The 23,121-nt window shown below is 38.7% G+C and overlaps 1 protein-coding gene across 3 annotated transcripts in view; it reads left to right on the top strand.

The window, feature by feature from the left end:
* The window catches only part of KCNH1 (potassium voltage-gated channel subfamily H member 1), a 548,878-nt gene that overhangs the window by 34,381 nt on the left and 491,376 nt on the right, over positions 1-23,121 (top strand). For all 3 annotated transcript variants that reach the window (XM_044004835.1, XM_044004833.1, XM_044004834.1), the window contains exons 4-5: positions 9,995-10,123; positions 21,172-21,290. In XM_044004835.1, the coding sequence (XP_043860770.1) occupies positions 9,995-10,123; positions 21,172-21,290 (248 nt within the window). The remainder of the gene's footprint in view (positions 1-9,994; positions 10,124-21,171; positions 21,291-23,121) is intronic.

The following is a 23,121-nucleotide window of genomic DNA, read 5'->3' as shown; positions in this document are numbered from 1 at the left end:
ACATAGCATTGTAAGTTTTTAAAGTCATTTTACATATATTCTTTCATTTGACCTTCATAACAACGCAAATTTAGGCACTGTTATTATCTTTGTTTTACAAATGAAGAAATTGAACTGAAAGACACTAGGGGACTTGCCTAGCATCACACAACTAGTTATTGTCTGAGATAGGGATTCCTGGGTAGGTATGGGTTGAGATAGATAGTTTTTGAGGTTCTTTGCAGTCCCCAAATTCCCTGTTATATCTCCCCCCTCATCTCTTTATCTCTTACAGTCCTCCCCCCTCTTCTATTGGTTTGAATCCACTGAGCAGCTTATACATCTTTTTTCCTGCTTTGGAGCTATTGGCAACCCAGTCACACTTGGTCTGTCTTTGAGACCAAGTTTGTTTGATCTGTGGAGAAGTTTGTTTTATTTTGTTTTTTGGTGGGGTGTGGCTGGAGAGCTAGGACAGGAGAGGGTAGGCAGGGAAAGAAGTTTTCTTTTTTAATTTTAATAAACATTTTCATTTAAAGTTTTGAGTTTCAAATTTGATCTCTCTCCCTCCCTTCCCTCCTCTTTGAGGTTGTAAGCAATCAGATATAGATTATACATGTGTAATTATGTAAAACATTTCCATATTAGTAATTTTGTATAAGAAGACTCAAATAAAGGGGGAAAAATGAAAGAAAGCGAAAAATAGCATGCTTCATCATTAGTTCTTTGGGATTGTCTTAGATCATTGTATTGCTGAGAATAGTTGTCATTCACAGTTCTTCATCAAACAATGTTGTTGTCACTGTGCACAATGTTTTCCTGGTTCTGCTTACTTCATTATACATCAGTTCATACAAGTCTTTCCAGGCCTTTCTGAAATCATCCTGCTTGTCTTTTTTTTTTTTTTTTTTTTTGCAGGGTAATGAGGGTTAAGTGACTTGCCTGGGGTCACACAGCTAGTAAGAGTCAAGTGTCTGAGACTGGATTTGAACTCAGGTCCTCCTGAATCCAAGGCCCTTGCTTTATTCACTGCACCACCTAGCTGCCCCCATGCTTGTCATTTCTTATAGCATGATAATATTCTATCACAATCACATACCACAGTTTGTTTAACCATTCTCCAATTGATGGACTTTCCTTTGATTTCCAATTCTTAGCTACCACAAGAAGAGCTACTATAAATATTTTCGTACGATTAGATCTTTTTCCTCTTTTTTTAAATGTCTTCGGGATATAACCATAGCAGTGGTATTTCTGGATCAAAGGGTATACACAGTTTTATATTGCTCTCCAGAATGGTTGGATCTGTTCACAACTCTACCAACAGTGGATTAGTGTCCCAGTTTTCCAATATCCCTTCCAACATTCAACATTTTCCTTTTTTATTATATTAGCCACTCTGATATGTGTGAGGTGGCACCTAAGAGCTTTTTTATTTGTATTTCTCTGATCAGTTGTGATTTAGAGCATTTTTTTCATGTGACTATAGATAGCTTTGGTTTCTTTGTCTGAAAACTGACCGTTTATATCCTTTGACCATTTATCAATAGGGGAATGCCGTGTTTTTATAAATTTGACTCAGTTTTCTATATATTTGAGAAATGAGGCCTTTATCAGAGATACTTGTTGCAAAAATTCTTTCCCAGTTTTCTTCTTTTCATATAATTTTGATTGTATTAGTTTTGTTTGTGCAAAAGCTTTTTAACTTTCTATTATCACAATTATCTATTTTACATTTTATAATGCTCTTAATATCTTCCTTTGTCATAAATTCTTACCCTGTCCATACAGTTGACAGATAATCTATTCCATGCTGCTCTCTCTCTCTCTTTTTTTGGGGGGGGCGGGACAATGAGGGTTAAGTGATTTGCCCAGGGTCACACAGCTAGTAAGTGTCAAGTGTCTGAGGCCAGATTTGAACTCAGGTCCTCCTGAATCCAGGACCAGTGCATTATCCACTGTGCCACCTAGCTGCCCCTATTCCATGCTCTCTCTCTCTCTCTCTTTTTTTTAAGTGAGGCAATTGGGGTTAAGTTACTTGCCCAGGGTCACACAGCTAGTAAGTGTTAGGTGTCTGAGGCCAGATTTGAACTCAGATACTCCTGACTCCAGGGCCACTGCTCTATCCACTGCGCCACCTAGCTGCCCCTATTCCATGCTCTCTTTTGTTTTTGTTTTTGTTTTTTTTGAGGCAATTGGGGTTAAGTGACTTGCCCAGGGTCACACAGCTAGTAAGTGTCAAATGTCTGAGACTGGATTTGAACTTAGGTACGCCTGACTCCAGGGCCGGTGCTCTATCCACTGCGCCACCTAGCTGCCCCTATTTGTTTTTGTTTTTGTTTTTTTGATTTCCATGCTCTCTTAATTTGCTTATGGTATCACCCTTTATGTGTAAATCATGTACCTAATTTGACTTTATTTTAGTATATGGTGTGGGATGTTGGTCTATAGCTAGGAACGGAGTTTTCTAAGGTGCAATGTCATTTTGTTGCCTCATGCTGATGAGAGGCTGAATAGCTACAGAGGTTCTAATGAAGCCAACATGGCATTAGGCATCAAGTTTTCTCATCTCATTTGTTACTCATTTATGGTTAGGAGAATTTATATTTTTTATATAGAAATGCATTTTTTCTGCTTGCCTTTTCTTTTTCATATCAAAAGATGAATTTCTTCTTTTTCTGATTTTTGAGATGAGACATGAAAGACAGTTCTGTGTGCATAGACTAGTAGAGTCCTCTTTAATTTTTATGAGAACTATAGCAGGTTTTGGTGTGAAACAGTGTTAGGGCATGCTGGGAATTGGCCTGTAAATTAGGAGTTGATTGAAAATTTTCAGGTCATTGCTAAATCCCATTGGTTAGTAATTTTGAATCGGAATTAAACTTAGCCAGTTTTCTCTAGGATCTTAAAACTTAAACTTGTATATTTACTTCACAAATAATTGTGCCACTGGAAGGAGTTGGAACACAGATATTCTAAAGCAACTGATAATCCAGGAGCCATGTTTTAGAAAATTAGATACAATCTTTATAGCAAATATTTCTTCCTGATTACTTTTTACTCAGGACAATTTTACAATAAATTTTTCCTATGAATATATATTTGCTGAGCAGTGGGGAAGACTCAGCATGGAGGAAGCTGGGTAGTAGCAAGAAACTGGTTTATGATTTAATGTTAGCTATGAAGAAAGCCAGAAAAAGGAATAGTGAAGTGTTACTGAACCTGCATTTAAAATCTATTTGTAGTCTTTCTTGTCTATATCACATTTTAAGCATTTATTGTCTTCATGTTTATATACACACTTATGTGTGAGTGTATATACATATACATACAGACATCTATATTTATCAATCTATTTATATACACATATATGTGGGTGTATATACATATATATATACACAGACATCTATTTTTTTCTGTGTATACACACATCTATGCAGGTGTATATGCATATACATATAGGCATCTATGTTTATCTATACATACATCTATGCAGGTGTACATACATATACATACAGACATCTATATTTATCTATACATACATACATAATGTGTGGTTGTATATACATATACATACAGACATCTAGATTTATCTATATAAATTAAAATATGGTGGACAAAAATCCATCCTTTACCTCCTAAATGAAGCCTTTACTTATTTCCCTTCCCTCCTTTCCTTTCCTTCCATTTCACATGGTATTCAAGTGTTATACCTCTCTAATAAATATATCATCTAATACTGCATAGTAGATTTATCTGTGTTGGTATTTGTGATGAGAGGCATGATATAGTAGAAAGAATGCTAGATCTGGAGTCAAAGGATCTGGGCTTGAATCCCAACTACCTGTTATAAATTGTTGATTGCTTTACTTGGAGGAAGTTATTTAACTCTTGGCTTCAGATTTTTTCATCTCTAAAATGAAAAGGTTGATCTTTAAAAGATCTCCAAGGCCCTTTCCAGATTGATATTTATTATCTTATCCATCAGTCAGTAAGCATTTATTAAGCTCCTAATATGTGCTAAGTGTCAGAGATACAAGAAATGCAAAAAATCTTCTACTCTCATGGCAATCACAGTTCTAAGGAGGAGATGACAGACGAACAGTTATGTATAAAGAAACTATGGGGGCAGCTAGATGGCGCAGTGGATAGAGCACCAGCCCTGGATTCAGGAGTACCTGAGTTCAAATCCGGCTTCAGACACTTAATAGTTACTAGCTGTGTGACCCTGGGCAAGTCGCTTAACCCCAATTGCCTCACTTTAAAAAAAAAGAAAAGAAAAGAAACTATGGACAGGGCTAATAGGAAATTATTAGCAGAGAGAAGGAACTAGAATTAAGAGGGATTGAGAAAGGCTTCTTGTGGAAGGTGGGATTGTATCTGGGAACTGAAGAAAGTAAGGAAAGCTAGGAGGGAAAAATGAGGATGAAGAACATTCCAGACATGAGTGACAGAGAAAATCCTTGGAACCAAGAGATGAAATATGTTATTTTAATAACAACAAGAAGGTCAGTATCATCAGACTGAAGAGTATACGGTGTGGTGATGGTGGTGTAAGGTACAATAGACTGGAAAGGTAGGAGGAGGCTGGGTTATGAATGGTTTTGAACACTAACAAGAGGATTTTGTATTTGAACCTGGACATGATAGGAAGCCACTGGAGTTTATTTTTTTTAATTTTTTAATTTTTTTTCAGGGCAATGGGGGTTAAGTGACTTGCCCAGGGTCACACAGCTAGTAAGTGCCAAGTGTCTGAGGCCAGATTTGAACTCAGGTACTCCTGAATCCAGGGCCGGTGCTTTACCCACTGTGCTACCTAGCCGCCCCACCACTGGAATTTATTGAGTAGGGGGGTGACTTGGTCACATTTTTGCTTTAGAAAAATCACTTTGGTGGCTAAATGGAGGATGGACTGGAGGGGAAAAGACTTGCAGCAGGTGGACTAAGCAACAGGCTATTGAAATAGTCCACGCATGGAAAAACAAGGGGCTGCACAAGGATGGTGGCGTGTCAGAGGAGAGGAGAATTATTTGAGACATTTTACCAAAAAACTTTAACTACCACCTCTCTGAGAGTAAGGACTATGTTGCCTCATTTTGTTATTTGCTCTAGCTCAGTGGAGTGCTTTATACACATAGGTACTTATCAAATAAATATTCTCTCCTCAATAGATAAGTGGTCAAAAGATTGGAAAATTTTTCAGAAGAAGAATAGCAAGCCATAAATGGCTGAGTAGAAATATGCTCTAAATAACTAATACTAAGAGAAATGGAAATTGAAGCAACTCTGAGGTTTTACCTTACACAGTAAAAACTGGCAAAGATGACAGATATGGGATCAGTCAAGATCAGAAGGGCTATGGAAAGAAAAGCAATTAATTTACTGTTGGTGGAGTCTTTCTGGGCAAGTTTGGAATTATGCAAGAAAAGTGTCCATCTTCTTTGACCCAACAATTCCACAATTAATTGGGCACATATGCTAGTGAAGTCAGAGATGGGAACAAAGGTGTAATCTATGCCAAAAGTATTCATGACAATACTATTCTTCACCTCATTCTCTTTGCCCCATTGCTTCTGGAGGTTCTCAGTGACTACTTTGTTTGTGATATCCAGTAAGAGACAATGTTGTAAGAGAATGTCTTACTTTTTGTTACTTATATTATTTATCTATGTTTTTATTACTTATTATTATTCGTGGTTGGGCATCTAGGTCATACAGTGGATAGAGTGTGAGGCCTGGAGTCAGGAAGACTCATCTTCCTGAGTTCAAATCTGACTGTGTGACTCTGGGCAAGTCACTTAACCCTGTTTGTTTCAGTTGCCTCATCTGCAAAATTAGCTGGAGAAGGAAATGGCAAAACAGTCCAATATCTTTGCCAAGAAAACCCTAAATGGGGTCACAAAGAGTTGGACGTGACTGAAATGACTGAACAACAGTAATTATTTATAGTAGCAAGGAACTGGAAGCAAAGTAGGAATGGTTAAACCCTGTGGTAAGGAATGGAATGGAATGTTATTGTGCAGTAAGAAATGACAAACATAAGGAATCCAGAGAAACATATAATTTGTTTGAACTGATACAAAGTGAAACTGGTAGAACCAAAAAAAATTAAAACCTTTGTTAACAAGCACTTACTATGTGCCAAGTATTATGCCAAGCAGACTGCATATAAATAATAGAGACATTCTTACAGTATTCTCTCTCTCTCTCTCTCTCTCTCTCTCTCTCTCTCTCTCTCTCTCTCTCTCTCTCTCTAGTGAGGCAATTGGGGTTGTGACTTTCCTAGGGTCACACAGCTAGTAAGTGTTAAGTATCTGAGGCCTGATTTGTACTCAGGTCCTCCTGAATCCAGGGCTGGTGCTCTATCCACTGTGCCACCTAGCTGCCCTTACAGCATTGTCTTTTATTGGACATCATGTATAGAAGAGATGCTGAGAACCTCCAATAGCACTAGGGAAAAGAGAATGAGGTGAAGTATAGGCTGGTGTTTACTCAGACCTTTTTGAAGACATTCCCAATTTTGGCTATTCAGCCGCTTTAAAAAAGCAACTCCTTACCACATAGATAGAAGAATAGAACCAATTACAGAATGTTTGCTCATACTCTAAAAACTCTCCAAGGAACATCCATTACAAGTTGTCATGATTCTCCCAGAAGATGGTTTTTCTCAGCTTCTACACATGGAGAAAGACATCTTATCAGCCAAGTGAACTGAGGCACTCTGTGCATGTGCCAGACCCCCATTACACCATTAAACCTTCAGAGTTTTCTGTACTTCTAAGATCTAAGTCTTCCTTTGTAACTGGATATTTGTAGCCTTTTGACTGCTGGAGCACCAGCTTTATGAATCTAGGACCCAGTCCCTTCACCACTCTGCTGTCTTTAGGTACCGAGACACATATGGTGTGTGAGATCTCCATTCTGTGAAACCTCCTGCAATACACAGGCCCAGTGGGGTGTGTGGAAAATGGTGGAGTGACTTTCACTCTTTATATCTCCACTCCATTTGGTTTCAATCAACTTTTGATGATCTCTGAATAGCTTTTTTCCACATTCTAATGTTCATTTTTCTTTTGTCTTTAAGAAAGAAATTGCATCTAGGCAGGGTTTCTGTTGCCTGAGTGTGTGGTCTCAGTTTGATGCACTTTAATTTTTATTTAAACCCTAAGGTATAGGGCACTGTGGTAGAAGACTTAGATTTACCATTATTATAACCAAGAAGATGCCTTTATTAGGCACTTCATTGTAGGTAGCTCTGTCCAGAATGCTGTATAAAGATATATATCTATATATACATGTATTATATGTATTATATAATGCATATATATAGCCAGTACCTTATGAAGGTTTTAAATCTATCAACAGGGATAAGTGACTCAAACATATATAGGCACAAATTAGTGTACTGGACTTGGAGTAGGAGACTTGGGGTCAGTGACCACAGGCAAAACATTTAACTTGCTTTTACCTGTTTCTTCATACTCAAACAGAATGAAAGCTCTTTGGTGAAAGAGACCATTTAACACTTTTTTGAGGGGTGGGATTTATAGCCCAATACCTTGCATCAAATACATGATTAATAAATGATTATTGAATTGAATCAAATCAAATCTGTAATGCGAAGATAACATTTGCAATACCTACTTTAGGAGGTTATAGGATCATAAAATTTAAGTCCTTGAGTCAGGGCCTTTCATTTTAGAGATGAACAAACTGAGTCCCAGAGAGGTTGAGTGACTTACTCACACACTTAGTAAGTGTGTGAAGCAAGATTCAAGCCAAGATCTTCCTGACTCCAATTCCAGTATACTATCTACTACACCACCCTGTATCTTCATTTCAAGGACATTATTTCAACCTTCAAGTGATACATAGATGTCAGCTATTATTATGTTATTATAAAGATGGCAAGATAGAAACATCAGGCAGATACAGGAATGGTGAGTAAGTTATTCATATCACATGTGATATGATATGTTAGAAAGGGTGTCTGCTGTGACTGGGGCAAGGGTATGTGCATAATTATGTTGGGGGGGAAGATTATGGAAAGAATTATGTAGGGGGAAGATTTGGAGAACAGCTGTGTGAATTCTATACCCTATACAAACACCTGCAATCAAGACATAAGGTCTTATTTCAGCCAAGAGATAATTAGTCTTGATGATAGCAATGTAAATGGAACCCTAATTCATGAAGTTGCTAATTATTCTTTCTAGTGACAAATGATCTGTGCAGCATGTATGTGTCATCCTGGGGGAGGCAGTTGTATTCTATTTGGGGATAAGTTTGGGTCTCTCCCCCATCTTTTCCCGGGTTCAGTTTTATGCCTAATACCAGACCTGGCTGCTTTTAAAATAGATGCTTAGAATATGTTGTGATTGAAACCAAGATCACCAGTTTGATTCCTATATATTCTAGTTTTGCCCATACTACTTAGCTAGTTCTTGCCAAACTTCTCACAAAAGCACACCTTGTTAACAAGGCAGATATGGAATGAATGTGCATTAATTTACCTTATTCCTGATATTGGGGGATTTTTTATATTTTAAGGAGTTTTCCTTAAAGCAGAGGTCCTCTTTACCTATCAGTCAGAATTGCCTTCCTTCTGTGGTAGGGACAGCACATTTCCATTGTTTCTTGCTTAAGGTAGACATAAAAATCCCAGAACCCCGCTTTGTGCCCACTGTGAGTATCCATCATTATTTTGTTTCAACTTAGCAAAATATAAAACAAAATAACCCAAGTTAGAAGTATGTGAGTGCTTGTGCACTGACTAATTGAAACTGGTGACATCTGTCTAGCTTTTTTGGAGGCATCTGGTGTGAATGGTCAGTGTTAGGGAGAGTCAGAGCATGGTAGCTAGAGGACTGGTCCACTTATCAGGAATCTTGCCACCATGACCAACCCCTTTGGGCAAGTCCTACCACTGCTCTGAACCTCAGTGTTTTCTTCCTTTAAAATGGACATCATGATTTTGTACACAAAATACACCACAGAATATTCAAAATGGTGAACTCAGAAAAAATAATCCATAATAATACATTATATATAACAATAGAAACAATAAAATAATAAAACTGAAAATGTTTTTTGAATGTTTAAAAAATGTTTTTAGAAGTGGAAACCAAACTGACTCAGGTTTTGAGACATTGATTACTCAGGGGTTGGTTCCATTCTGACGAGTTAGTAAGGTGAGGTCAATCTGGACCCTGTTTTGATTACTCATGGTAGCTGGTGCTTGAAGCCTGTATGCTTACTCTCAGGAGCAAGGTAAATATATTCTTTCTGGATTCTTCCCAGGTGGTTCTATGGCTATGATCAAAATGCCCCCAAACCCTTGGAAGCTTTCCCTTCTTAGTGAGAATCATCATGGCTATCCTTTCTCCTACCTCTTCTCTCCATGTCCTCTGTCTCTTTTTGTATCTCTTTTCCTCTTCCCCTCCTCTGGGCCCCTGACATGTAGGTCCTACTATGTCATTTTGGGGAGAGTGACTTACATATGTTCAGTGTATGCATCAAATCTGTGGGTTTCAAAACCATAACCTTCCTTCAGAGCCCTTTAAAAAGGAACTGGATGGAAACTGAGGGTATGTGCTCCATTAGCCGGGGTAGAAAATGCTCATTCTTTTCTTCTTAGCAATTGCTTCTGATCATAGTGGGATGAGGGAAGATTTGGGTTCTCTGTGCCTCAGTTTCTCTATCTAGGATACACTGATTTGCTATGCTACTTATTTGCTATAATAACCTCGGATATTATATAAAGGTAAGTGAGACTTATTTTTGTAAAATTATTTGAACTTGCTTAAAGAAAATCCCCATCTGAGATGTTAAGGTGAATATTTTAAATCTGTGAAGAAAGGCAATTAATGATGCAATTTGCCTAGCACCTGAAGGAATCAGATGCCTTTTTTTCTTCATAAATTAATATCTGCACCTATTCATTCCCCAAACCCTTTGCCTCCATAGAGCCTTGAATGAAAATGCAAATCACTGACCACCCTTTTGATATTCTTTTCAGGGACACCTGTGTGGTTCTTTGTGAAAATTGCTCCAATTCGAAATGAACAGGATAAAGTGGTTTTATTTCTTTGCACTTTCAGTGACATAACAGCTTTCAAACAGCCAATTGAGGATGATTCATGTAAAGGTTTGTAATTCTGATTTGTACAAATACATTTTATGCTTTCTTTTTTTCTAGCACAACCCAGGCATCTACACAGAATTCAAGGTTGCCAAGGCAATCTAAGCACAAAGATTAAAAATTACACTCTAATTTATGTTGGAGGAAGGTAAAATGTCACCCTGGAATAAATTGGGGTAGGAAGCAGAAGGGGGAAGCTTGGGGTTCTGCTTGGGAAGCAAGGGGAATGAATGCTAATTAGCATTGGATAATTCTAGCTACATCAGAGAAGCATTCCAAATTTTCAGATGGTAATGGTCACTTACCCACTAGTGAACAGAATTTGGTCAAACTCTTAGAACTGAATGAATTATACTGTGCATACACCAAAATGCATTTCAGATGTTAAAAAAGGGTTTTTTAAAGCGGCATAGTTTATTTTGTTCATGGAAGGTGATGGTGGAATTTCAATCATCTCCATCAAGGTAGTTGGTTTGGTTCAATCTATAATTGGCTAGATTATTTGCTCAGAGGATAGTGTTAATAAAATCAAGTCATTGGATTCAGTTCCTGGTTAGTTGACTTCATGGCCTTAGATAGTGATTCTCTTCTGTTAACACCATAGACTGAAATCCTCACTCTAACCAGCCACTCCCTAGAGACATGGCTCAATAACAACAGGGCCCTACAAGAGCAGTGGATTTCCCAGCATGAGCCAGTCCCTATTATTGAAAAAAAAATGGCTCAAAGCCTAAGTCCTTTTGTTGGTAGGTTAGTAATGATGTGTATGTGTACAAAGAACCACATGTTTGTTAGTGGTTGGTTGGGATACAGGGGGCAATGCAATGCTGGATTTCACTTTTCTCATTCAGGCTGTACTAAGATCTCTCATAGATAACAGAATATTTCAAGTTTCTGAATTTTCTGCTTATCTGACACTTTTTCCCAGTGGGATCTGGGGCTTCTTCTAAGGGTCTCCTATGTTCAGACAAGATGAAAAAAGATAATCAAAGGAAACCATTGCAGCATAAAAATAAAACAATAGCAACACATTTATATATAAATGGATCTGTGATTTCATTGGTATAGAGAACTTCCAGTGAGGAAATTCTCTCTACCAGTGTAGATTGTACCTGCTCTGCAACTTAGAGGGGTGTCTGGGCAAGTTCAAAGGTTAAGTGACCTTAGGGAGGAAGTGTGGTTCACTGGAAGGAGCACTGGCTCTGGAGTGTTAGGATATGACTTCTACCTGTGGGACCTTGAACAAGTCATTTAACCTCAGTTTCCTTATCTGTGACATGAGAGGAATCACTTAGATGGTCTTAAAAGCACCTTCTAGCTCAAAATAAATGATCCCATGATCATATGGGCACATCTCTTCCCTTCTCCAGACCTTAGTTTTCTCTTTCATAAAATGATAGAGTAGGACTATATGGCTTCTCAGATCTCTTATAGCTCTATGTCTGTGATCCTACCATTCTTTGATATGACCTTGGACAAATCACTTCTGTCTTCTGTGCCTCAGTTTCCTTTCCTATAAAATGAGGGGTGGTGGTGAACAGGATATTCTTTAAGGGTTCTTTTAGCTCTAAATCTATGAACCTATTATCTTATGATATGACCTTGAGCAAATTCTTTCCCCTCTCCTAATTTGTTGGCAAGGAAAGAGTTGAACTTGCTGATCTAAAATTCTGTAAATCCTCGATTCTAAACATGTACATGACATTTTAAAGCTAACCAAATTTAGTAACATCTTTCCATTTTTCTCTTCCCAAATATGATTATGCCATATAACCAATTTTGCCAGGATGTGAATATCTAATTTTCCATGACAGTAGGACTTAGATTTCCTCATAAGACAGTAACAACAGTGTGGATTTCCTTGTCATGAAGACATGTGAAGAAAAAGCAAATTTTACCTGGCATCTAGCAGTCTTTATTTGATTCTGATGTACCTGACAGAGTAGATAAATCAAGATTATATAATAAGGCTCACTCAGGTCAGTGCTTCAGGAATCAAATGCATCACTTCCTTTTAATGAGTTTTGCTGGTGAACTCCCTTGCAACAGGGACCATGAATAAATCAAAAGGGTTCTGGTGAGGATTGATTAGAGAGAGCTAATTGTATATTTGTATGCAAGCATTTATCCCATTCCTTTTTCTTTCTGAAATTAGGCACTATTTTATCTCTTTGTTAGAGAAGTAAATAGGAAAACTCCAATCCTTCATCTGTTTAAATTCAGAAAATTACAATCCATAATAGCAGGAACGGGATTAGCATATTTCACTTAATGCCCCTTCAAATGTTGTCCATTATAAGAGATGTGGCAGCCTACCAGTCTTATTTTACCTGGGGAGTTTGTTGCTGTTGTTTTGAGCTTGGATCTCCCTGTCTCACCCAGGCTGGAAGTGTAGCAGTCATTTGCCAGACCAATTCCACTGCTCATTGGCACAGAAGATTTGACCTGATCCATTTTTGACTTGGGCTGGGTAACCTTCTGGGGGCATACAAAATTGGTGCTAGACTTAAAGTGAACATCACTAAAAACTTAGAATTCTGGAGCTTACTTGATGCCCCAGGATTTCTGATGGCAGGAATTACAGGCATGCACCACTCTGACTGGTAGAACTTTGGTTTCACTCTGCTATGTGTTGGTCCTCTGCTTAAACATGTTCATGTATGACAAGATCCTATTCATGATAGAACAACATAGATCATCTCAACTCTGTAGTGTGATTACTATTATATGATTTGCAGTTTTATCAACAGCCCCAAATACCAAATAGGCCAGTGAAAAAAAGTGAGCCTCACGTCAGTGCCTTGACTGTGCTCCTGAGAGGCGCTGGGATATAGTAGAAAGAGCATTGGGGCAGCTAGGTGGTACAGTGGATAGAGCACTGGCCCTGGAGTCAGGAGGACCTGAGTTCAAATCTGGCCTCAGACACTTAACACCTACCAGCTGTGTGACCCTGGGCAAGTCACTTAACCCCAATTGCCTCACACACAAAAAAAGAGCATTGAACCTGGAGAGAGAAGATATGAGTTAGAGTTCTGGTTTCACTGCTCACTCTCTGCATTATCTTGGGTAAGTCACTTAGCATCTCTGAATCTCAGTTTTCTCATCTATAAAATGACAGATGATCTCTAAGGTCCTTTCCACCTCCAACTTTCTACAATGCGTTTTCTTTTTCCCTTGTCTACATGTCTGCTTTTTCTAGAAAACAATGCCCAGAACTCATTTCAGCACCTTGGTCAGCATTAATAGCCACTCTGATCTAGTATTTGCAATCCACTATTATTTGCACCAAAGAAAGACTTGTAGGTGTGGATAATCCAAACCACAGATGTTCCTCAAATAAATAGATCTGGTTCAGCTATATATGTCTCTCTTTCTCCTCTCCCCAATTAGATTTGCATAAGGTTTTCCTGATTTATGCAATCTGATATTAATATTTAGTTTATATTTCCTGAGTTTATGTCTTGATAATAGTGGGAGGTGGCCTAGAAATGTGCTGCTTGCCAGAGAGAAAAACCTGTTGTTAAATAAATAACAACATAAAACTTGAAAAATGGGTAACCTATGTAGGGATGATTAAGAGTTAACTAACTATAGTTAGATTTCTTTTTTTTTTCTTGATCATGCAAAGCATCATCATATTTGTTACTTAAAGAAAGAATGTGAAAAATAGCATGCTTCAGTTTGTTCCATCAATGTCAGTTCTTTTTTTGGAGGTGGAGAGTATGTTTCATCAATATTCTTTTGGGATTGTCTTGGATTATTGTATTGTTGAGAATAGTTGTCATTCACAGTTCTTCATCGAACAATATTGCTGTCTCTGTGTACAGTGTTCTCTTGGTTCTGCTCACTTCCCAATATATCATTTCATATATGTCTTTCCAAGATTTTTTGAAGTCATCCTGTTTGTCATTTCTTAGCGCACAGTAATATTCTATTACCATCATTTACTCTCCAATTGATGGGCATACCTTTGATTTCCAATTTTTAGCCACCACAAAAAGAACTGCTATAAATATTTGTCTATCTGTCAGATTTATGGAAAGGGGAAGAATTTAGGACCAAAGAACATATAGAGAATAAAATTAAATGTAAAATAGATCATTTTGATTATATCAAATTTAAAAGCTTTCACAAAACCAAAACTAATGTAACCAAGATTACAAGGCAAATATAAAACTGGGAATTTTTGAAACAAATATCTCTGATAAAGGCCTCATTTCTCAAATATGTAAAAAACCGTGTCAAATTTTAAAAAATACAAGTCATTCCCCAATTAATAAATGGTCCAAGGATTTGAACAGGCAGTTTTTAGAGAAGAAATCAAAGTTATCAATAATCATATGAAAAAATTCTCTAGATAATTATTGATCAGAGAAAAGCAAATTAAAACAACTCTGAGATATCACCTTACACCTATTAGAAGGGCAAATATAACAAGAATGGAAAATATTGGTTGTTGGAGGGGTTGTGAGAAAACTGGGATGCTAATCCAATGTTGGAGTTGTGAAAAGATTTAACTATTCTGGAGAGCAATTTGGAACTATGCCCAAAGGGCTATAGAATTGTTCATACCCTTTGATCCAGCAATACCACTACTTGGTTTATATCCCAAAGACATCCCCCAAATGAGAAAAAGACCTATTTGTATAGTTAGATTTTAGGCAAGTAGTGTGTCTTTGGGAAAGTCTTTTAATTGCTTTAGGTTCCTTTTCTTTAAAACAGGGGTAATATTAGTTGTAGTAATTAAATCACAAGGTTACTGTGAGAAAGGTGCTTTGTAAATAATGAAGCATTGTAGGTTTATTTTTTCTGGAGTCTGTTCATCTCTTTTGAATAGCTTCTTTTCCCTTTATGATATGCAGTATAATCCCTTTTTGCTTATGAAGCTCAGCTGAGAGAATTTGACATTTAGGACCCTATTATGTGTTATGTGAGGATCCATCTTTTTTCCATTATTTAGTGTCCCATGATTCCATACATAGACCTGCACTTCTTCTCCTCCTCTTCCTCATCTCTTTGCTGTCCATTTTGGGGAACATTTCTTTGCTTATTAGCATCTCTGACAGAGATCACGAGCAGCCAGGAAGAGAAGGTAAAACTTGAGTCAGTTTTACTTCCAAGTAGCTCTTTTCTTTCTTTCTTTCTTCTTTTTTTTTTTAAATGGTTGGGCAAGAGAGTAGGTTGAAACTCAACTAAAATGGGAAACTGTATTTCTTTGTGGATTTCAATTGTCCCTACTCTCCTCATTCCCTATTATTATGGATAATTGAGAGTAGGCTGCCAGAATTTTCTCTCTGTCCTCATTCCTTCTTCTGAGTCAGTTATACTAGGGAGTCCTGTGCAGGAGAATAGATGGCTAGGCTTTGAACCTTCTCTGCAAATTGCTCACTGTGGAATGAGTCACCATTCTCTTGTTTTCTACCTCATCCCCCTGAATAACCTCATTTTAGAGGAGCAAATTCACTTTCAAAAAGCTACTTCTTATATCCAACTTCTAAGCCACACTTCAGCTAAATGCAGAAGACCATGGCAATGTGAAACTCCAGCCAAGATTTTGAAGGACAAAGGGTTAGGAAAGAAAGGGATGGGGAAAGGATATCAAAGGCCATTTCAGGCTTAGTCCCCTTATCCTTATGTTTTCATATGGGACTTTTCATGAAGCACTCTTGGGGAAGAGACAGAGTTGTTAAAATTTTTTTTTTCTCTTGCTTTGTCCTGAAAATATGAATGGTCTTTCCCCAAAAGGAATCTATAGGATTATCTGCTCACATTGGTGGTAATGCAGGAGAGAAGATTCAGATTTATCAATCCCCAAAGCACATTTACTATAGGAGAAATCTTACTTTTGTTATCTGCGAGGATGATTTGCATTTTAGTAGTTAAAAGCAAAGGGCTTAAGGGAGAGAAATAAACACTCAGACAGTGGCCCATTACTAACTACAACTTACATTTCGAAGTCCATATTTTCTTTACCAAAGTGTCTTGTATATTCTAAGGAAAGTTAAGTTGCCTATGGGCCCTAGGATTTGATTTTCTAAATGGACCTGTGGGAAGCAGATGCTTTGAGCTCAGAATGAGGTTTCTATTCACTTTATCTCCTCCTGAGCAGGATGAATGTTAGCAAAGAGTTTCACATCTCTACAAGATCACATTGTCTATTCTGTCCATGGATAGGACCAGCTCAGTTTGACATCAGAAGAACTAGATTTCCTGTTTTTCTCAGAACCACTTCAGTGTCCCCAGGATCCTATGAAGTAGAGATGGTACAAAGCTGCATTGACTAGAGTAAAACCTTGCTAGGCGTATCCAAATTCAGATCCACATATTGCATGAGATTCCATATCAGAAGGAGAGAGTGAGCCAGCTACTGACCATTAATCTGGATCAGGCAGTTGTAGCTATGGCATTGGTCAAATCATTGAAGGGCATCAACCAATCAATCAGTGAGCATTTGTCAGGGCACTACTATGTACTTGGCATTGTATTAGGTGCAACCAACAACTGAACCAGGCATTCCTGGCTTTTATCAGCTTATAAAAGAAACCCTCAAACATATCTAAAGCAGAAGTAAACTTCAGTACTTTTTTTTCCCAATAGTCAACCATTAAATATTTTTATATATGTTTTAAGTATCAAAAAGAGACGTTTATTTCATCACATGTCTCATTCTTGGTGTCTTTTTCTTCAGAATCTCTGCCTACTTCTTCCACCCTGGAGTCAGGGAATGCTCAAAGGATAATTTGTGCAGTGGTTCAAGGCCTTTAAGACATTGCTCAGTTAGTTTTTCTATTGTATCTGTCTGTCACGTACTGCACATATTCTGATATTTCTGCTGGTTCCTATATTACCTTTTTTTAGGTTGGCAATTTCTTTATCCTTTTGTACAAGTTTCAAAACTAGGTTGTTTTTTTTTTTTGTTTGTTTTCTTGTAGTACTTCATAGAGAACCTTCCTTCATTTTTCTGATACTACTTTCTGGTACTAAGGAGGGTTCCTCCCTCTATGACATTGGTTGAGTTATTTAACTTCTCTTGGCTTCAGTTTCCTTATCTGTAAAATGAGAAGGCTTAGGTTAGTTAACTTCATAGGTCCTATTTATTTCTATATGTATGTCCAATGACTTCATATCTTTATGTGCTGTACCCTCCTTTCCTATCTTTTCTTTGTCTTACTGAATCTTCACAGGACAGAGTTGGATTCTGGGAGGGCTAAAGCTTTTAGATGGTAAGCATGTTGATCATAGGATCATAGATTTCAGACAAGAATGCACCTTAATCAATCAGTCATTAAACATTTATTAAACACCTACCATATGCCAGGCAATATATGTGTGTGTGTGTGTGTGTGTGTGTGTATGTATCTATCCATCTATCTACTGTGTGTATGTATATGTGTACGAAGCATATAGTATACGATACATATATCATACACATACATTACACATACACACATACACACATATGCGCACACATATACACACAAACATATGCATATATATACAAATACACACATATATACATACACACATATATTTGATATACACAAGATAAATTGGTGCATATTAACAGAAGGAAAACACTAGTATTAAGGGGGGGGCCAGAGAGGCCAGAAAGTAGAATTTTCCATCTTTTAAAAGGTAGAGCAATAAAACGACTATCCCCTGTTATATTCTAGGCAACTACCTACTTTGACTATAAGTATTGTGGTTTTGATACAGACCAGGACACCTGTGCTCCCACTTGTGTTCACACACACACACACACACACACACACACACACACACACACACACACACAGATTTATTTTCATGTCCCTTAGGATTTTTTTTTTAGGGTCCAATTTCAGCTTTATCTCCTAGAGACGAGAAGTAGCATGGCTGAAGGCCAGCAGGAACCTAACAATTGACTTTCTTTAATAGATTCTTTTCCACCCCTAAAAACAGATTGCATTGAACACTTTCATAAATGGACCTTTGGGGGTTGGAGAGCCCCATAGAGGGCCTGTTCTGCTTTTCTCCCATAGACTTTAATAGCCATCTCACAGCTGGAACCTCATATGGTGCTTTTCAAGCAGACTCTAAGCAGTATCATTCCTCTGCTTAATGGAGTCAGGGAGCTCAGAGAGCTCCTCTGGCTTTTTCATTAAAGCCCAGAATGTTTAGAATAATAAGACCCCCAAAGAGCTGATTTTCTTTTCTTGCTGTGTTTACAAAACATCAAGACACAAAACACCCCCGAACCCTAAACACTGAGATCGAAATACTGAAGGTCACATTTAAAGGCCACTCCTTTGCTTGACTCCAATGTCAACCATTGGAATTGGTCTTGGAAATTTACTCCAGGCTAAACTTGGCATATGGAGTACTTCCTGTGAGCAATATATATATATATATATATATATATATATATATATATATATATATATACATATATATATATATATATATATATATACACACACACACACACACACACACATATATATTTAGTGAGGCAATTGGGGTTAAGTGACTTGCCCAGGGTTATACAGCTAGTAAGTGTTAAGGCTGAATTTGAACTCAGGTATTCCTGACTCCAGGGCCAGTGCTCTATCCACTGCACCACCTAGATGCCCCTACTAAATACTTTTTAAAGGTTAAAAAATAGAATTTTCTTGTCCTACTTTTAGTTGTCATGTAGAATTGTTCCGTATTTGTAGTCTTTTCTCCGTGTGTGCATATGCATGCATGCTTGTGTGTGTATGTATGAGTGCGTGCGTGTGTGTGCATGCAAGTGCAAGTGCATGGACTTTAAACCTAGGTTTCAGTTTTCTGCAGCTATGTGGAATGTCTAGAAACCAGCCCTAACCCTGACAACCCTATATGTAACTGCCAGACAAGTATTTTAGTTCCCTTTTTTGGAGTCTCAGGATCACATGGAAAATTAGTATCATGGAAGTTAGAGTCAGAAAAGACCCTAGAGATCAGCATAGAGTCATGAGCCATTTAATCTAACTCCCTTGTTTTACAGGTGAGGAAACTGAGGCCCAGAGATATTAAATGACATCTCCAAGGTCACACAGCTAGTTTTTTGTTTTTGTTTTTTGTTTTTTGCAGGGCAATGGGGGTTAAGTGACTTGCCCAGGGTCACACAGCTAGTAAGTGTTAAGTGTCAGAGGCCGGATTTGAACTCAGGTCCTCCTGAATCCAGGGCCGGTGCTTTATCCACTGCGCCACCTAGCTGCCCCCCAGACAACTAGTTATTGTCTGTGGGGAGATTGAAACCAATTCCTTCCCCACTATACCATGCTACTTCAACTAGTCCAACCAACTTCTACACAAAGAAGGAAACTGAGTGTGAGAAATAAGGTGACTTGCCCCAAATCACATAGGTAAGAGGTAGAACCAAGCCTTGAATGCAGGATTTCTGATGCCTGGTGCAGTGTTCTGTACACTATATGCTGCCCTGTCTTTGCTGAGAATTTGAAGGAGATAAGGGTTTTAGACAGTGAGATCTTTCAAAGTAGGAAAATCTCCTTTTCTATCTCATGTAGTTTAGGAGCAGGTCCTTTTTGGAAGCTGGAGATGAGCCTGAGTGATCTCTCAGGGACTCAGAGTCCTGGGATAATGCAAATTTATTAGTTTGCTGACTATTGCTGGGAATTCCTATTATGTAATAGTTACCTCCTTCCATCATTCTCATAGAATCACTCAATAAACAATTATTGGGTACCCATTGTGTTTTCAGCCTCTTGGGAGGGATGACCCCCAAAAGAAATATCATGGTGTCACAGGTAGAGCTGAGAATCAAAAGTTCTGCTTTCTGGTCCTAGCTCTGGCATTTACCAAATCATAAGCTCTCAGAACTGAGAGAGACCTCAGAGATAATTTAGTCCAACTTGTACCTAAGCAGAAACCATCTTTGTATCACCCCTAAGGTGTGGTCATCCTACTTCTGGTCAGAGACCCCCAGTGATGATGAAAACTTCTTCCAAAGACAGCCCATTCTACTTTTAGATGGCTCCAATTGTTAATTAATTGCCATTCTGTAGCTTCTGCCACTGTTTTTAGTCCTACCCTCCGGGGCCAAGCAAAATAACTCCACCATGAGATCTTGGGTAGGCCATTTAAACTCTGAGTCTCAGTTTTTCCAAAGAGATTCCAGTGGCAGAGTGATTAGGATAGCCATTTGATGACTCAGTTTCCATCGGATCTAGTCCACAGTGTGAAACCATTTTTGTCACCCTAAGTGCTTTAGGACCAGGAGGTTGGGGGCAAATCTTGGCTCTCCAAAATACTGCCAACTTCAATGAACCCTTGGGGAAACCTTGTTAGATAGTCTAATTCTGAACCAGCCTGAGACTTAAAAATGAATCAACTATCCCGATGAACTCAGCATTGGGAAGAAATTCTTCTCTGGGAGTCAGTTCATTATTGCCTCTGACTCTCTCACTTGTTCTGTGTCCTTAGTGAAAATCACTTCTGTACTATCGGATGTGTGTTTCAGTTTCCCCATCTGTGAAATGGAAATATCTAACCTAATTATGGAAAATATGAGATGGTAGGTATGAAGGTGTCCTCTAAAGCATGCACTTTAAGGTTTGTAAAGTGCTTTACATGTTATTTCATTTATTCCTTGTAACAACCCTTGGAGGCAGGTGTTATCATTATCCCTGTTTTATAGATGAGGACATTAAGACCAATAGAGAATAAGTGACTTGCCCAGGGTCAGCTAGTACATGTCTGAGGCAAGATTTGAACTTGGTTCTTTTCAAAGTCCAAGTCCAATGCTCTAACCACTGGAGCACTTACAGAAAATAAAGCATAATATCTAATTAAGTGTGATGCAGCAAAAAAGAAAAAAGGAGGCATTGTTTCTTAAGTCTTTCTGAGCAGTGAGTGTGAATTATGGGAAATGCTATGTAAATGATGGAAACTTAATACATGAGCAAGTAGGAGATTAATGGACAAGGGTGGGAGAAGGGTATCCATTTCTAGAAATAGCTATGTAAAAGGCTGGTTATCTGTATTCTGATTGCATGTAGCAGAATGTCTCTCTCCTCTCTTGTTTCCTTTAGGCTGGGGGAAATTTGCCCGGCTAACCAGAGCACTGACAAGCAGCAGGGGCGTCCTGCAGCAGCTGGCTCCCAGTGTGCAGAAGGGTGAAAACGTCCACAAACATTCCCGCTTGGCTGAGGTAAGGGCAAGGGGTGTAATCCTGGTTCTGACATGCAGGGTGGTTCTCTTTAGTAGACAGCATATGGGCAGAGAAAATTGTGAGAGATAATGTGGGTTCTAGGCACTGTGGCCACTGACCAAGGAAAGAAAGAAAGAAAGAAAGAAAAGAATTGCTCAAGTTGCTGCAACTTCATTGGTCTGAGTCTATCCTTTACTGGCACTGATCTTACCCCGACACTCCCTCCTCCCCCCGCCATGCCTTATTTCATGATCTTTATGAGTTTTTGTGGCCAGCCTTCTTGCTATGAGCTTCTCTGAACTGAGTCTTAGGCTGGACTGAAACTGTAGGCAGTCAGTTCAGCACCAGGGCTCTACTAGAATTTTTTCCAGATTGATTGGACTTGCCAAAATTTGTCCTACATGGCATAGCCTTTGAGAGCCCAGCCTCACCTCCATGCTGGGAGCAGATACCAAAGGAGGCCTTCAGTGGGACATTTTTATTGGCTAAGCAGTTAGTGAGTCAGTCTCTGAGAAGGGAAAGCCTGGGTCCAAGTCATTCATCATCCACACAGGCAAATTGCAACTTTATAAGACTGTAAGTTGGGAAGCAGGAGCAGATCCGCATTGGTGGAGGGAGTTTCCTATACCAGTGAAATCTAATATCCATCCTGATCTATAGTATCAATAGTACAATGGACTATTGTCACTGGCTTCCTTCCCTCCCTCCCTTTTTCTCTTCTTCTTTTCTTCACTATTCTCTCCCTCCCTCCCTCCCTCCCTCCCTTCCTTCCTTCCTTCCTTCCTTCCTTCCTTCCTTCCTTCCTTCCTTCCTTCCTTCCTTCCTTCCTTCCTTCCTTCCTTCCTTCCTTCCTTCCTTCCTTCCTTCCTTCCTCCTTTCCTCCCTCCCTCCCTTCCTTCCTCCCTTCCCTTTTCTTTCTTTCATATTTACTTCCTCCTTTCTTCCTCTCCCCCACCCGCAATGCCCTCCATGTTTACCAGACAATCTTATTAAAATATTTTTAAACATCCCCCAAATAGTCCATGTGGCCACAGTCCTAATTTATGGCAGGGTCTAATCATCAAATTTGCAATTAGGATTTAATTAGGGTAAAATTGTACATCATTGTTCCAGGGGAAGCAAATAAATACCTATTAGATTGAATTGGAATAAATCCTCAGACTCCCCTAGTATGGAAATGAAAAAGCTCCCTTGTCACTATCTCCCTGTGGGAGGAAAGGAGGATCTTGGGCCAGTCTTTGGAGCTAGATTCTGGGAGGAAACTGTGAAGCAGGGCAGCCGAGTTCAGTGGCAGACTTCTACCTCTCAAACTAATGGTGCCAGTTGGCCAGTCCTCATTCTATGTGGTCCTAGACTCCTGAGTAGGCAACAGGAAAGCAGAACTGTTAGCCACTTGTTAATCTTCCTGAGCCGTGGATGCTATGGTTTAGAGGGGACAGGGAAATTCAAATACATAGTTAGAGGATGAGAAGCCACTGGATGACAGTAACATTATTTCTTGTCACAGTGTAGGTTTTAGCTCTGGATGAAAACGGCATTTAAATCACCCTTTTAAATACTAGTCCCTAAAATATATCATGCATACTGAATGTTGTACTGTACTTCTAGAGGTAGGAAAATGAGAAACATCAGCGATTTCTTTTCTCTCTCCTCACTTTGTCTGGAGTAAGTCATTATTCTTCCTCTCTTGACAGTGTTCATTAGAGGCTTGCATAAATGAGGGCAACATCAGGGGTTTGATCCCTGGGGGCCTGGTAATTTCACACGGAGCTCCCTGACCGCAGATTCCATGTGGAACTCTGCTCACCTGCCTCACAGGTCTGTAGGTGCA

Source organism: Dromiciops gliroides, chromosome 4, assembly GCF_019393635.1.
Source record: "Dromiciops gliroides isolate mDroGli1 chromosome 4, mDroGli1.pri, whole genome shotgun sequence".
NCBI classification, from domain to species: domain Eukaryota; kingdom Metazoa; phylum Chordata; class Mammalia; order Microbiotheria; family Microbiotheriidae; genus Dromiciops; species Dromiciops gliroides.
The sequence above is the reverse complement of the archived record's forward strand: the minus strand, read 5'-3'. Positions and strand labels throughout refer to the sequence as shown.